At 44.6% G+C, this 16,665-nt stretch overlaps 1 protein-coding gene across 2 annotated transcripts; it reads right to left on the reverse strand.

Moving 5' to 3' along the window:
• Positions 1 to 3,179: 3,179 nt before the first annotated feature.
• Positions 3,180 to 7,815, reverse strand: LOC120640446. Of its 2 annotated transcripts, none has more exons than XM_039916288.1 (4): positions 7,583 to 7,815; positions 4,459 to 6,969; positions 4,286 to 4,364; positions 3,180 to 4,162 (listed from the first exon to the last, which is right to left on the reverse strand). In XM_039916288.1, exons 2-4 carry the CDS (start codon positions 5,253 to 5,255, stop codon positions 3,695 to 3,697), a joined length of 1,344 nt encoding a protein of 447 aa, XP_039772222.1. In that variant the 5' UTR covers positions 5,256 to 6,969; positions 7,583 to 7,815; the 3' UTR covers positions 3,180 to 3,694. The 2 variants fall into 2 exon arrangements, with proteins under 2 accessions (XP_039772222.1, XP_039772221.1); XM_039916287.1 differs by having other exon boundaries at positions 4,286 to 4,373.
• Positions 7,816 to 16,665: the final 8,850 nt, after the last annotated feature.

Consider the following 16,665-nt stretch of genomic DNA (forward strand, 5'->3'; position numbering starts at 1 on the left):
TCATAACAACTTTGAATAGATAGGGGATAACAATTCAGGGATACAAATATTTCACAACTTCAGTGAATAACATAATATTGCACTAATTAGTAGGTCTTTGTTCTTCGCCGCAGGAAAATACAGAGAAGGGGCAACATGCGTCTCCAACGGCGTCTTCAACGTCAATGTCATCACCAATCGTCGTAGAAGATTCCGGCTATGATCCCGTGCCTGATGGCAACATGAAGGTCATGTGTCATTTGACATATCTGACAGTTGACAATGCAATCAGGTAAGTTATAAATCAAAATGAGGGGTGCAGGAGTAGCTTGTGAGAGGGATCCTTACGACATGCGGCGGCATGAGCTCTCCAACGGCGTCTTCATCATCAATGTCGTCTTCAATGGCACGCACAATCACTGTGATGCCCTGAAAATGAAACTCATGCATCCCCTCGACCTATGAGAAAACCAAGGTCACTATAAGGATAGTACATGTTGCACAGTTCATTTGACAGATTCACTCAATCAATCAAGCCAAGGATCTAAACTTCCTACAATTGAATCACAACTCGCTTCAATCCGAACTACTCTCCCTACAATCCAAGCTACAGATTCACTCAATCTAATTTGGCATCGAAGTTGAACATGGTGAATCAATGTAATTAGGATTCGAAGTTGAGCAAGGGTGCTTGAAATATTAACCTCGTTCTCGGGTGCATGCACACCATTGTCGGCCGCATGCGCACCATCGTCGGCATTGGCGGCGACCTCTGGAACGTACCCAATGGAGGCCGCATGAGCACCATCGTCAGCGTTGGCGTTGGCCCGCATCCTCGTACCACTCCTTAGCACTCGCCCCGACGAGGATGAGGGGACGCGGGCGGATGCGGCTGACGGAGTACTCGGGGAGGCGGGCCGATGACGAGCGGCCGCTAGGCAGAGCCTCAGCCTCGCATTGGGGTCGCCCGGGAAGCGACCCCACTTGTCACGCGCCTGCATGAGCGAGCAATGCTCGGCGCATTCCGCCATTGCTGCTGGGGTGCAGAACAAAGACACGAGGGGGAGCATGGAAGGTGGCGATGGATTGGAAGACGAAGTCGCCGGCGACGAAGATGGAGAAAAACTATCCGCAGTCAACTGTATTGGGGGAGAAGGCGAAAGGGGCGCGGTGGTTTTTTTATTTTTAATCTAATAAAAGGAAAGTCCATGCACCAACTCAGCCAGTCCACTAACCGACGGGGGATTCTTGCCCCCTGGATGGTAAATCAACAGCCACGATCCGCAGTCAACCTAGGGTAGACTCAATCGAATGGTACCACCACCCACTCCGGCCAGAACCCCAATCTTAAGTGGCGGCGGCAGCGGCAATGGCAGCAGCGGATCCTTGTGTTCCCGGACCCTTCTGCCTAGCCGATACTCACCCTAAACCGTAAGTAAGTCTCCTCACCCCCACAATCATCTATTTGTTGATATGACTATAGTTTGGTAAGTGATAGCTTTGATTTTCCTCTAGTAGATTGTTGAACTAGTTCCAATCCGGCCACTCTGTCACCCTGATTTGTTTAGGGAATTCAAATATCGAGATGGACAGAAATTGGATAACTAATGGCAGAAAATTCACACCTTCCTACACACTTGGAGTGGACAAATTCATGGAGTCTGTTAAGCAACAATCTCCTGAGCACGCCCATATAAGTTGCCCATGCACCCGATGTCTTAACCAAAGTCACAGGGCTCTGGCAGTTGTCCACGACCACCTTCTTCTGTTTGGAATATCAGCAGCGTATACAAGGTGGACTCATCATGGGGAATCTGCAATTGATGCGAATGTTGAGTTTACAGAGCAGGCGCATCCACATGAATATGATGGGATTTGGGAATCTCACCATTACGATGGGATTCATGTTTCCGAGGAACCCAATGTTGGTGACCAAGCAATCCCAGATCTGGAGATGTTATCAGAATTGTATACAGCCACAGAGGAGGATGGACAGTTGCCTAATTTTACTCAAGATTCTCCTTTCTTGTGAGGCTGCTCCGTATCAAGTCGCGCTACCGAATCAGCAATACAGCATTCAATGCAATATTGAACCTGCTGTCCTCGGCATTCCCTAACTCCAAATTACCTTCAACATATGATGATGCAAATAAGTATCTTCGTGCCTTGGATACGATGAGATCCATGTGTGCCAGAATAATTGTTTATTGTTCAGGAAGACGTACGAACATGGATGCCTGCCCAAAATGCAAACAATCTAGATGGGAAGATAAGGATGGCAAACGTGTTCCTCGAAAAATTTTGAGGCATTTCCCCCTAATTCCAAGGTTGAAGAGGATGGATGAGGCGTGTTCCTTTTTTTACAGGAGGCGTGCGACTTTGTGGAGTGGATGGATGAGGAATGGCCTAATAGGGTTTAGGATGGAATGAAGGTACTTTGGAAGATTCTGTGCAGCTATAAGAGAGCTGAAGAAAAAACAAAGATGGAACTTCATGCTGCCATTATGGAAAGGAATGAGACCATGGCAGCCAAGGATGACGTGAAGGAGACCATCCCCCAGGAAAAACAGGAAAAGCAGCAGCTAATGGCCATGTTTGAAAGGATGGTGAAAGTAGCTGCCGAGGAAAAGCAGCAGCTAATGGCCATGTTTGAAAGGATGGTGAAAGTAGCTGCCGAGGAAAAGCAGCAGCAGATGGCATGGTATGAAAGGATGGCTGAACAAGATGCCTTGGACAAGAAGAAGATGACTGTGCTCCTGTACGGAGCAATAGGAGTCATTTTAGTGATGTTTCTTGCTGTGGTCTTCAAGTGAAAATGTTAGGCTTCTTTTGCTATTTTGGAAGGCAAGTGATGCCTACTATTGAACTTATGTAATGGTTGTGCCTGCTGGGAATTTATGTAAACTTTGACCAGATAAGCTATTTATGTAAGGTTGTGTCTAGCTACTTGGAACCTTGTTAATTTGTGCTATGGTGCTGAAACATGTCATGTTCATTTGTGTTATGGTGCTGGAACAGATGTGACTTATTTTTAATTGATAGATGAGGCTCCCAGGAACATGACATATGTTCTTGTGACTACAAATTTTTGTTCTTGTGACTGCAATTTAACAGAACATGTACCTACAACATGCTGCAATTCTTGTGACTAGAAAGTAGAACATGTACCTGGAACATGCTGCAATTCTTGTGACTAGAAATTGACCCAAAATCAATTGCTATTACTAGATCAGATTTGGCATATAAGTTTGGAGTAGTCACAGCTCACATAGTTCTTGTGACTGGGAATGAAGGATTACAAAAAATAACCATATAGGTTCCATTCTCATGCGAATCAAGGATTACAAGAAAATAAATATAAGTGAGTTCACAGCTCACATAGTTACAATATTGAGTTGACAGCTAACAAAACAACAAGCTACTAGCCATCGCTATCCTCATCCTCATCGAGAGGGATTGTTGGGCCTTCATTATCACTGATATATTGCCATCCAGTTTCATCCTCATCGCTTGAGTAAAGTTCTTCCATTTCTTCTTGACCTTGTGCTCGCAGCTCATCAATTACACTTGCATCAACATGAAGACAATCTTCGTTGTCCAGATTTTCACTGTCCAAATTTCCTTCATTGAGTCTGACCTGAAAACCTTCACATGTATCATCTTGGTAAGACAGACCTGAGCCACCAGATCTCTCATCATTGTCATTTTCAGGCGACTACATAGGTGTCTTATGAGTAAATTTTTGAACAACGCTCCAGCCTTCAGCATTTTTTGCGGTGTCTTTCAAATAGAAAATCTTTGTTGCCTGTGTTGCCAGAATAAAAGGGTCATCCTTGTACCAGCAATTGGCACAGTTGATGCTTCTAAAAAAGCCATCATCCTTCATTCTAGAACTTTTGGCATTAGTATCATACCAATCACATCGGAAGAGAACCACTGTCCAGCTGTTGCTTAAATCTGAGTTGTACTGCAGCTCAATTATTTCTTTGAAGGAACCATAAAACTCAATAGGATCTCCATCATGTGTACCCTCTGTCATTACTCCACTATTCTGTGTTTTTCTATTTTTGTCACGGTCGGTAGTGTGGAATCGAATGCCATCAACAAGACATCCTGAAAATTTTCGAACTCGCAGATCCTGATCACATGACAATGCATATAGGCCATCAGGGACCTCCTCCCCCTTCATGAAAAGTAGTTTAGCAATTTGTACAATTAGATACCCAACATCAAGAGGGGAAAATATAGACTGAACTAAAATACAATTGAAAATGGCATGAATGCAAACTTTTGATTGAATACTCACATGCTTCTTAAACCAGGAGGAAAATTGCTTCTCAAGGGTTTTTTTAACATCAAGAATTCCTTTTTCCACAAACTCTTTCCTGCATATCCTGCATACCTTGGTTAATTCAAACATCAGAGCTACTAATTAAGAAGCTATATTAAAAATTGCTAAGCATGGAAGGGCTGACATACTCGATATATGGCTCCACCTCTGGACAATTATTCAACACAAACCAAACCATCTTCTCATAGTCATGTTTGAGGTATGTGACCCTAGAGGCTCCAAGTAAGTCAACTCCATGCTGAAAAATAGATAGGTCGCCTCTACTCAAATCGACACGCTCTCTGTTCCTTCCTTCCCGATTGTGTCGTGTGTCAAGATCATCAAAGTGCCATGAGCAAGCATGCAAGCACTCATTAGCAACATATGCTTCTGCAATGGATCCTTCAGGTCTTGCCATGCTCCTCACAAAACGCTTCAAGGTATACAACCTTCTTTCAACCGGGTACATCCATCCATATTGAACTGGACCTCTAAGGAGTGCCTCATCAGGCAAATGAACAGCCAAGTGTAACATGACATTGAAGAAAGAAGGAGAAAATATTTTCTCAAGCTTGCATAGAATGATTGGGATTTTAGCTTTCATTCTATGCAAAACATCTACCTTCAGAGTTTTAGAACATAATTGCTGAAAGAATTTAGCTAATTCTGCAAGTGCTTCATAGATGTCCTTATGCATGATTCCTCTGATAGCAACAGGTAAAATCCTTTGGAGTAGTATATGGCAATGATGAGTTTTTAGTCCTTGGAGGTTGCAGCCATCAGTAGTAATGTGTGTTGCTATGTTCGAAGCAAATCCATCAGGGAATTTCACACTTATAAAATCACAAAAAGCTTGCTTTTGGGCTTTATCCATTGTATAGGGGGCATGTGGAACACTGTATGATTTTCCATCATACCTCAAGTGTAATTTTTTTCTTATGCCCATATCGTCCAAATCAAGCCTAGCATTGATATTGTCCTTTGACTTCCCAACCAGGCCGAGAAATGTAGCAAGAATGTAGTCACATATATTTTTTTTCAATATGCATTACATCAAGATTGTGCCGTAGCTTCAAACTAGTCCAATATGGCAAATCAAACAAACAAGACCTTCGCTTCCAGCATTGATCATCTTCTCCCCGCTTTATCTTCTTGCTTTGAGGATGCTTTCCTGGCCTAACATCCTTGACCCTCTCCAATTGTTGCATAAACTCTTCCAAAGTAAACTCCTCTGGTTTGCCACGTTCTTCAACCTGACCATCAAAACATTTCTTTCTCCTCCATAGATGGTCTGTAGGAAGGAAACGTCGATGGCCAATATAACATATCTTATTCCTTATTCTTCTAGAGCAAGGATTTTTGTCACAACGAACACATGCATAATAACCTCTTGTGACTCTGCCTGACAATGTACTCAAAGCTGGATAATCATGAATACACCATATGACTGCAGCATGTAGGTCAAAAGTTTTTCTACTAACAGTGTCGAAGGTACTGACACCTTTCCAAAGCCCTAGCAACTCTTCAACTAGTGGCTCCAAAAAGACATCAAAATCCTTTCCAGGGATGAGTAGGCTCATCATGAAGTTTGATTGTTCCATACATACCCATGGAGGAAAGTTATAGGGCACAAGAAATACCGGCCACATGCTATATGTGGCGTTCATTTTGCCAAATGGATTGAAACCATCCGTAGCAAGGCCCAACCTGATGTTTCTTGGATCCTCAGCAAACCACTCATATTTTTTTATCAAAGTCCTTCCATGCCTCACCATCAGCTAGATGACTAAGCTCATTATCTACTGGTTTTCTCTTCAGCTTGTGCCATTGTAGCTTCTCAGCTATTTTCTTGGAAGCAAACATCCTCTTCAGCCTTGGAATCAACAGAAAATGTCGCAACACCTTTTGAGGGATCTTTTTCTTTGCATCATTATCTTTCCATCTTGATTCATCACAAACTAGGCAATTATCTTTGTTTGCATGTTCCTTCCGAAACAAAACACAATTATTGGGGAACACATGGATTGAATCATATCCGAGTCCCAATGCACGAATTAGTTTCTTGGCTTCATGAAAAGATGCAGGAAGAGAGCAATTGGGAAATGCCGATGATAACAACTTTAGAATTGCATTGAATGCAACATTGCTTATTTGATAGAATGATTTGATGTGAAGTAACCTCACCACAAAAGAAAATCTTGTACTAGCTGCACCGGGGTAAAGTTCCTTTTTCATCTCTTCTAATACAGATGCAAACAAAGATTTTCCTTCTTCTTGTTCAGCTGTGTACAACTCCTCTAGCATATCAGGAAATCTATCATCATCTTGTTCCTCCTCATTCATACCAATATTTTCATTAGCGTTCTCATTGAAACCAATATGTTCACCCATATGATCTGCATTTTCATTAATTCTGCCATCCGGTGCTTCTCCATGTAGTATCCACTTATTGTATGTGCTGGACATGCCATGAATATAAGTGGTCCTCCACAACTCCTTTATGCCTATGAACCTGATTCAAGCACTTACGACAAGGACAAAGTATCTCTTCGTTCTCCTCAAATCTTTCTAAAACAAACTTCATGAACTCATCAACCCCATCCAAATGTGGCTTGCTAAATAGCCTTGAATTGATCCAACTTCTGTCCATCTGCATATAACTGAAATAAGCACTAATTATATTAAAATAAATGATGATAGAAGCATTGACACAAAAAGGAACTTGTAGTAAAGACACATCAGCGCAGATTTTAGGAACATCAAGATGGATGACATATATATCAACTATTCTATTTAAAAGACTGATTAGGAACAACAAAAAATCAGAAAGTTGATTGTCTACAAAGGATATTCACATATGTTCATTTTTGTCCAGGAACAATTTATATACATTCATGAATTGTTCGGTATGCACAAATCGAGTTACCACACGATGGTTTGACAAGTTTATATATATGTGACAGAATTCTCCAGCAAGTACATGTAAGTGGCTGGCCAGGACAAAAATAAAACAACCAGGTTGGTTAAAATCCTTGCTGGGATTTTCCTTTCTACAACACCTCAAGGAATTCTCTCACTGCTACAACGTGATGAACAATTTACCTTGCACGGATCAATCCTAGATCATCATCCTCTCTGGAAATTAAACCAACATACTATGCCAATCTGCATGCTATGCCAATAATCTCTCTCTCTCTAATCTCTAAAAGTAATCAGCAGTTTTTAGAATTGGGAGGAAAAGAGTACGCCGGAGGTGAAAGTTGGCGAACGGACCTGGAACTTGGGCTTGGGAAAGTCGGTGGATTCGTGATGGGCAGAGGTAGTTGTCTAGTTGATCCAGCGCAGCCGGCAGCTCTTGCCGCACCTCTGGAGGCCCGCGAGCTTGGGCACGGAGCTCCAGCAGCCAACGCCGTAGCGGATGATGTGCCTGTAGAGCTTGTCGTCCTCCTCGGGCGACCAGAGGCCCTTGCGCAGCTTGTGCTGCACGCCGCCACGGCGGCGGAGACGGCGGCGCCCGCGTGGGATCTGCGCTGGGCAGACGCGCCGCCAAAGCAGGCGGACGGTAGCACACAGGCGGCGGCTGCCTGCCCTTGCCGGAAACAGCGCTGCGCACGGGCGCCGCCGCTGCAGGCGAACAGCGGCGCACAGGCAGAACGGCGGCGCCTACCTACCCTCGCAACAGGACGGACGGGACTGCGACGGAGTATAACAATATTATATATAAATTAATTACCTATCTAATTTAACAAATTGTAACTAGCCTAGTGGTTTCACCTGGACTTGACTAGGAAGAGATCACCAGTTCTAGACTTGTTCCAGCAAGTCCAATTTTTTTTTTTGCTGCCGAACCGCTGCTCCTTTGTTCATGGGCCCAGGTGCAGCTATGGGCCGGCTTCTTTGTTCAGCTCAGCCCAAATCGGGAGGCCCACGACAACGAGTTCGGAATGCATCCAAGGCGCGGATTAAAATGAGCCCGTGAATAAGGAATATTTGACTAAATAAAAGAAAAACCCCCTCAAAAAAATAAAAGAAAGATGTGAATGGTATGTGGTTGGATTAACTCAATTTTTTTAAAAAATAATTTTTACGACGAATCAATAGTATAGTTTTGTCATAAATCTTGTGACGCTTATTGGTTAAGCTTTATGACGAAATGTGATTCGTCACAATCTAGAGTTGTGTACATTTGTGATGATTTCTAGTTGGTCTTAACGACGAACACAACCTATTTGTCACTAAACCATACTTCCTAATAAAAAACGTCACAAAATCAGTATATTAACCACGAATACATCCGACATCGCAAGGTTTTCGTCACAGAAGCCCACATGTGTTGTAGTGTGCCCAAGGTCGACGGCGTCGTCGGAGTGGGGCAAGCGCCTAGAGTGGGACGATAAACCTCCACGCATCATGCCGAGGTAGTGGAAATGGCAAGGACACCGATGGTCCTGCAAATGTCGATTTAAAGGAGTTTGTGGCTTCCACGAGAAGTCAACTGATTTGAATAAATGAGTTTGTGGCTTCCACGAGAAGTCAACCCACGCCGGAGAACAGCAACTGAGCCGGCAACCGGCTGCGGCCGTACTTGGGATCTGAATCGTCAGCCGTCGATGGGCAGATAAATGGCCACGAGGAATCGGGCTGGACTAGAAAAAAGGCCCACGGTAGGTTTCCGGCCCATTTAACCCAACGGGCAACCGTCTACATATTGACCGTTTAAACTTTCAAGTAATTTGAAAAGTATGTTTAAATTGAACTACGTGTCCCTCCAATAGAACCCATAAAATATCAGAAAAATTATAATCAGGATCATATATAGCAGCATAAGCCAAGTGCTACATATGGAATGAATATTCAATTGGTTGGTATGGATAATTCAAACATCTATGTCTAAGGAACTACAAAAAAAATTAATAAAATCAAAAATTTGTTAGAAAATCGTACAAACTAATACAACAACATAATGTAGGTTCATAATATTGTAAAAAAAGCAAGTGGTTTTGACAAAGTTGGGTCATACATTGTTCAAAAATGGGTACATCACCCACATGGTTACCTAGAACTCAACACCAAGTTTCAAGTTTCCATAGCACAACAATACATGTGAACTCATATACACTTCAAATTTGGACACAATGTCGTATTTACCTTACAAATGCTAAATATGAGCTTATATTTGCATTTTTTTTATGAAAATTGTGTTGTTTCTTTTAAGAACTTATGCGTACTAAACTACGCGATATGTACAAGATCTAAATAATAGTACATAACTTTGGGATAACACAAATTAATGGAAAAAAGGTGATTTAATATAAAATTTTGAAAAAGAATCATCAAATTTTGAGTTAGTATGAGGGAGAAATACCAGTTACAAGTTTTTATTAAGGATTGAAAAGACAAATATGGACTACATACGACCACTTTTGGATTTGAGCCAATCGCGCGCACCATTCATCCGGGATTCAATTCGAACCGACACGTGGGGTCCACTGGTCAGTGGGGCATCCGGTCTGAAATTTTTGATGGGCGTCAAATACGCCGTCGAAGCCGAAAACATTTCCTTGAAATGACCCTTCTACCCTCAACCAAAAGGCACGCCGCTGCCCCATCTCTCAAGGGTATTTATGACAATCTTCCCCCGCGCACTATATCAATTTCCCCTTGAATCAGTCCCCGCCTCCATCTCACACCTCTCCCCCATTCCCCTCCACCGAAGGCCACCGCGACGGAGCTTCCACTGCCTCTGCACTAGATCTGCTTCCCCATCATCCACTCCCTCTGCACCGGAGCTGCTTCCCCGTCGGCCACTACCTCCGTACCGGAGCTGCTCCCCCGTCGGCCACTACCTCCGCACCAGATCTGCTTCGCGGTCGGACAGTACCTGTTCATTGGATCTGCTTCCCCGTCGGCCACTACCTCCGCACCGGAGCTGCTCCCTCTGTAGGCCAATACCTTCGACGAGCAGCTACCCCGACGATTGACCATGGTCGGTCCAGGTATGCAAAACCCATCCTCTTTGCACAATCCTTCCCCTCGTCCTCCTCCTCTATGGAGCCTATAGTGGGTTTGTATTCGCCCTCGTGTCAGCAACCGACCAGCCACCAATCACCAGCCAGCCAGAAGTATTTTTGTCTCACAACAATTCTGTACTAGCCACCAGGCACAGCCTGCCGAACAAGATCAGGACACACACACAGAGAGAGGGGGGAGTAAGAAAAAGTAACACTTATTCTATATTGGCACCTTTTGCTATGGATTACTGTATGGTCTGGTCTCACAGTGTTTCAACACTCTGGACTGCTTTTCAACAAATTTGTGGTTGCTCTGCTCTGAACGTAGGTTACTAACACTTAAAATCTATTTTGCACATTTAAGAACCGTCTTGTGAATACAAAATGCAACGGAATGCCAACATCACGGAAAACAACAGAATATTTGAGGAGCTTGGCCTTAGTGGTCTGGCATCAACTCTTAGTTCGTTGCCAACAAAAAAAGCAACTTCAAAGGGGGGAGATTCAGGCACCAAGGGGAAGAGCTCTGGCAATAATACTTGGTAGGGTGAAGGGTCTAATTTATCAGATTATATCCCTGAACATGAGGAGCCTGATGATGTAGATGACGATACAGACTTAGAAGAGGAGGCGACATCCCTAGCAAATGAGGTGCATTTTCTATCTTGGCTTAGGGGGCGAGATGCGGGATTACATATTTCCAATGCCTATAGAAGCTGACTATTGCGTGGAGTACATATCTACAATACATAATACTGCTTCTGAGTTATTCATTTAAACAACTATTTTTTAATTCAACAGGGCCCTATACGAACTCGGCGTACGGAGATGTCTGAAAAGACGAAGAAAAGACTTGCTGTCATGGCTCCTGGAGGCAGACAATCGAAGAGGGTCAGGTCAATCCCACCATCACAAGTTGTTAATGCAGGCTCATCAATGATACTGAATAGGCTGAAGACAACAGGAGCACCTGAACAGCATGTGTCTGAAAACATATCACCAATGGCAGCAAACAGTACCGGTTGTGATAGTGCTCTGGCAGAATCGACACTAGTTGCAGAAAATTGGGACTGGTCATATGCATATGATGGCGCCCTGGACAAAGATGAGACCGAGGGCATTCCCATCCCCGAAGATGATCCCATATCCGAAGGTTGGTTCTTATGTTACCCTCAAGACTGTTGCACTAATGTTTGTATACTTGTTCAATAATGTGAATTTGAATTGCAGTACCTACACAAAGAGGTGGCCCGAGGAAGACGTGGGAAGCAACCAGGGGAGTTATGCTTGACAGGATGACAAAAGCTATGGGGAGAAGGTTGCCCATAACTATTGTTGAGGGGAACCTAAGGCCGCATGATCCGTTGCAAGCTGCCAAGTTTGCATCAGAGGCTGGTGTTATTGTTAGGGGTCAAGTTCCTATCTTGACCCATTGGAAATAATACAAGCAACATACAGAACATTTTGATGGCTTTGTGGGAAAGCTATCTGTGAGTGACTATCTGCTAGTTGCTCTTTTACATTGAACTCTTATATGGCCCTCGTGTAACTCGGATGTCAATTAATCACCAGGGAAGGTTAGCAATTGACCCAAGCCACAAGCCAACAAAAGATGCTTGTGTCAGTGTATTCCAATCAGCCATATGGCAGAGGAGGTATAGGTTGAAGAAGAAATACTTTGTTCACCGCCCTGCTAATGAGATCCCCACAACCTCTCCTGTCTCACAGTGGTCTCAACTTGTTGATAAGTGGTCAAATATGCACAACAGGGTAATTGCTCTTGCTGTTCTTTGAAATATGTACATATGATGGTAACTAGATAAGACATAATTTCTTATGCAGGGAGTCTCTGACCAGAACAAGGAAAACTGTGGACGTGTCAAGTGGCCTCAAGCAACAGGTTTCTTGAATATGTAAGTCTCAACACTCTTGTAATGGAAGCTTTTCATTATTTTGCTTTGTTAATGAAATGAGCTCACACACACACACACACACACACACATGTAGCAAGTCCTATAGTCAGTTATTCCTGCTTGATTATCATGGTTTCGCTGTTTGTTTGACCACCATTTTGGTATATCCATCAGCACAATAACAAGAAGAATGATACCGAAGGAAGTGAAGTCAACGGTGAGGAATCCTAGGATCCAGTTAGGGAATCTGATGAAGAACTCGATGCTGTGAAAGTATTCAAAGTCTGTCATACCAACTGCAAGAATGGTATGAGTGATGCCGCTAGAGAAGCAGTTGTAAGTCCCCTTGCATGGTTCCTTGCTCTTCCAGGATTCGGCTAGCTAGTTTTGTTGACATTTGCAATTCCAGTTCTTTAGCAGCAGTTAGAATTTCATGATTAAATACGGCTTTTAGTTATTTCTGCAAGGCTTTTGTCATCATCTTTCCAATGCTCTGTACATGCTGCATCATATAGTTTTAATATGCATGGCTCATGGCTGCCTCTTTAACTCAGTGGTGTGTCATGTTAACACTATTTAGTAGCAACTATCCAATCTGTCTTTGTTCCCAGTATTTTTGATACACTACTTTCTTTTACTACAATTAGTGAAGTAATAGTTCATCTATGCATTTTGTAGATGTCAATGAAAACTATTCGGGTAGAAGCTGTTGCTGATGGGCATGCACCATTGAGTAGTGCTGAGGTGGTTTCCAAGGTCATCTCGCCTAACAGCTCCAACTCCACTTTCTTCAAGAATGATGGTTTATCCACTCGCTCCTTGAAGCCTCCATCAGCTGCGGAACAAGCGCTACTTGAAGAACTTGCTGCACAGAAACAAAAAGAAGCTGCTATCACTGAAGAATTTGCTGAGGTCAGGAAGAGGTGTGAAGCAGCAGAGTCAGCGCTGGTCAAGACACAACAACTGTATGAGGACATGGAGAAGCGACAGGAAGAGAACTATCTCGTCCTTTAGAGAATCTTGCAGGCGAGTGTTGCTGGTACCTCTTCTCAGCCCTGATCCTACCATTACCTCCGGTGCTTGCGGGTTCTGAACTATTTTGGTGGTGCGATGAACTATCTGTTGTGTTGTGCTGAACTATATATCTGTTGTCTGTAGTGCTGTGATGAACTATTTGTGGTTGTAACTTATGTGGCTCCCTTTCTGTGATTTCCTGCCGCATCATTTTATCTGTAACGGAATGCAGTCCGTTCAGCTGGCTGGGCTGAAATAGTTGGCTAGGCTGGAATGTAATGATAAAAATGAGGCTGGCGCCAGCCAGAACCAGCCCAGTAAAAAGTTCTATGACAAAATGGTTTTGTGACAAAAGCACCACGTGCAACTGTATGAAAATGACGCGTGGAACAACCAGAAACTGACACATGGAACATCCATAAAACGCCACGTGCAGCACCTTGAAAGTGACACGTGGACAAATAGGCACGCGACACGTGGACATAAAGGGCACCGACACGTGGGTCACCGAGAGAATGACACGTGGCCGAATCAAGAAAGGACACATGGAAAAACTGGAAGATGACACATGTTAGTTGCTCATATCACCACGTGGACTATTACCAGCTCGCCACATCGCTATCCTCTTTGTGACACGTGCAGCTCGCCATGTTACCTGCCAGCGTGGATGAAGCCACGTGGAGCGCCAGCATGTCCCATGGCGGCTGCTAGCGTGGACGTGCACACGTGGATCCAGGCGTCCAGTGACGTTTCAGCGACGCGTCAATGAAGCAAAATTGGTTTCCCTACGAAATTTCCTTTCATCGTGGAAAAAACATTTTAGTGACGTTTTGGCTGTTTCGTCAAGGCAGACCTAACTCGATGCTCTATTTTTGATGAACCAAATTTCGTCACTAATCGTCAAAAATTCGTCACAGGATACTTTACACGACGAATTTGGATCCTTCTGTGATGAAAGTTGGTCGTCATTGATGCATCTATTTCCACTAGTCTAACTTACTCATATCAGAGGAAGCTAGCAACCGTAGAGGTACAAGCCTGGAGAAGACCGCCGACAAGCCCAGTACTTCCCAGAACTACTCCTCACCCTCCTCCTACTCTAAGCACTAGTCTAGGCAGGGCCTCGCCTTAGCGTTGGAGTACTACATCTTCAAGTGAAGAGTTGGAGGTCTTGGTGGTGTGTTTAATGGGTGATGGTACTTTATAACATCACAAATAAATCTGCAAGCGCACGGATACCGCTGTAGCTTTCACCCAAGAGTATTCCAGGGTATCGTATCCACTAGGAACGTGAGTATGCTATCTATGAGTTCAGGCTCATCCAAGGACACACACGCTGATGTAGGAGAGATAGAAGAGAGAGGGCTTTCTAAGATCTAGAATCTATGTTTAGAAGAAGAGATCACGTCGCCGTTATACTTTGAGCTACTGGTTCGACCGGCTTATACAAGCCGACCAATAATATATGCTCTATCCAATATCTGAACGTGGAGGATTACTAGGGCTCGAACAGGACTGTCACCACTTGCCGGCTACCTTTACAAACCGTGGGACTATCAGGCAACTGAGTGGTATAGTCCAGCCAAGACACCACGTTTACGCTATTCCCTACTAACCTTAGCCCTGGACAAGACTTACCTTTTCTATCCGGGGTCTTAAGCTAAGATCAAATGCTACTCTCTAAGCATACACATCAACTTATATAATGAAGATATGATAACTAGCAATCTAATCTACAATTCTAAATAAGAAAGTCTCGAACACTTACAAGTGAATAAGCATCCATCGAGGTAAAGCGGAGAAGAGTGCCGACAAGCCTGGCACTTCCCCCGACTCCCCCTCACTCTCCTCCTATTGTTCTACACCTCCTAGACTGCCTAAGCATCTCGGATGAAGGCCTCAAGCTCTAAGGGAGAACGGTGAGTTGAGTTGTGTTGTGTGGTGTGTTTTTCTATTCTCACCCCCTCCCCTACTATTTATTAGGGATGAAAGCGGGAGCAGGAAAATCCCGTCCCGAACGGCACCGCATACCGTGTAAATCGACTGGATACCATATTAAAAGGAAAAACAGGAAAATAGGAAAAAAAAGGGAAATTCCTGCAGTTATATTCCTGTATTTGGGGAAGCAAACCTCCACTTCAGCCCAGCCCCGTCACTCGGCCCAGTCCAATAGCCAGCGCCCGCAGCCCCCTCTCCCATCCTCCGCTCCTCCCCCTCCGAACCCTAGCAGCTCCCGCCCACCACTCCGCCAGGCGCTGGCTGCCAGCCACCTCTCTGCTCGTGTCCCGTGCTCCATCTCTAGCTTTCTCCATCTCTCTCGCCACCCAGCATCGGCCGGAGTTTGCCGCCACCAGGCTTGCCGTTGCCAGTCCCCAAGCCTGCTGCACCGCCGCGCCCCAGCCTGCAGGCGCCCAGCGCACACCGCGTCGCTTCCCCAAGCTTTGCCATCGCCCGTATCCAGGCCTGCCTCCACCTGGTAAATTAGATTCCAGCTGGCAGGTCACGCTGGCCCACATGGGTAAGTAGCTTGGCTAGGTGCCGCCTACGACTTTGAGGTTAGAGGCTCGGAGCTACTCAAGCTAGGAACAGAGATAGCAATGATGGGCAAAATCACTTGGTGCTGGTGATGTGGCTGCGGTGGGTGAGCATGTCTGTGTTACTGTGTAGCCATGTTATATATATCTTGCTTGCTAATACTATGTGCATAATTATAACTATTGTTTCAAGCTACATGTATGAACTGGTCACATGTATTTTCCCATTTTGAGTTCTCGATTCCCGATCGTAAGCGCCATATTCCTGATCGAAATATTTCGTTCCCGATATCCCGTAATACCGATTTTGTTTTCCCATCTGGCTTTCCCGTTCCCGCTCCCGTTCCCGGCCAAAAAATATGGTTGCGGGAATGGTTCCTATAATAGGAGGGAGCCATGGGGGTGTACGTAGCCATTCCTCATCAAACCGCCTTCTAGAGCCAATAGGGAAGTTACATGTGGAAGATTGAGGCGGTGGGGCCTACTAGGCCGTCGGCCGATCATGGTGGTCGGCCGACCTGGCCCAGTGGCCCACCGACCTCTCCTTTGGCTGGGTGACTGACATGTGGACCCCTCATGCAAGGAAGAGTGGATGCCAAGTTTCCTCCTTATGCATGGCTGCCATGTGGGCCTTTAATCCTCGCGCTTGCGTCTGATTGGTCGAAAGGAGATCGCCTTGGATTGATGATGTGTCATGCGCATGGACTGCTTCTCCTCCTCTTGTGTGGCTGCCGAATGGGCCTTTTTGGCCTTTGGGCTTGCTTGTGCTTGGCCTAGGAATTTATTTCTTGGATAATATGCTTGTTACATGTAGTTTTGGCCCAAATTCACCTGCACACATTCTCATACCAGCATCTGTGGAATTCGTCAAATAATCATCCTAT

The sequence above is a fragment of the Panicum virgatum genome, chromosome 7K, assembly GCF_016808335.1.
Source record: "Panicum virgatum strain AP13 chromosome 7K, P.virgatum_v5, whole genome shotgun sequence".
In the NCBI taxonomy this organism is placed as follows: Eukaryota; Viridiplantae; Streptophyta; class Magnoliopsida; order Poales; family Poaceae; genus Panicum; species Panicum virgatum.

Bases quoted from the DNA above. Each gene is read 5' to 3' on its own strand.
- LOC120640446 (XM_039916287.1), bottom strand. From the start codon at position 5,255: ATGGGCATAAGAAAAAAATTACACTTGAGGTATGATGGAAAATCATAC. The intron at 4,374-4,458 runs GTATGTCAGCCC...CAAGGTATGCAG, and splicing joins GAGGTGGAGCCATATATCGA to GATATGCAGGAAAGAGTTTG. The intron at 4,163-4,285 runs GTGAGTATTCAA...CTTTTCATGAAG, and splicing joins CCTCCTGGTTTAAGAAGCAT to GGGGAGGAGGTCCCTGATGG.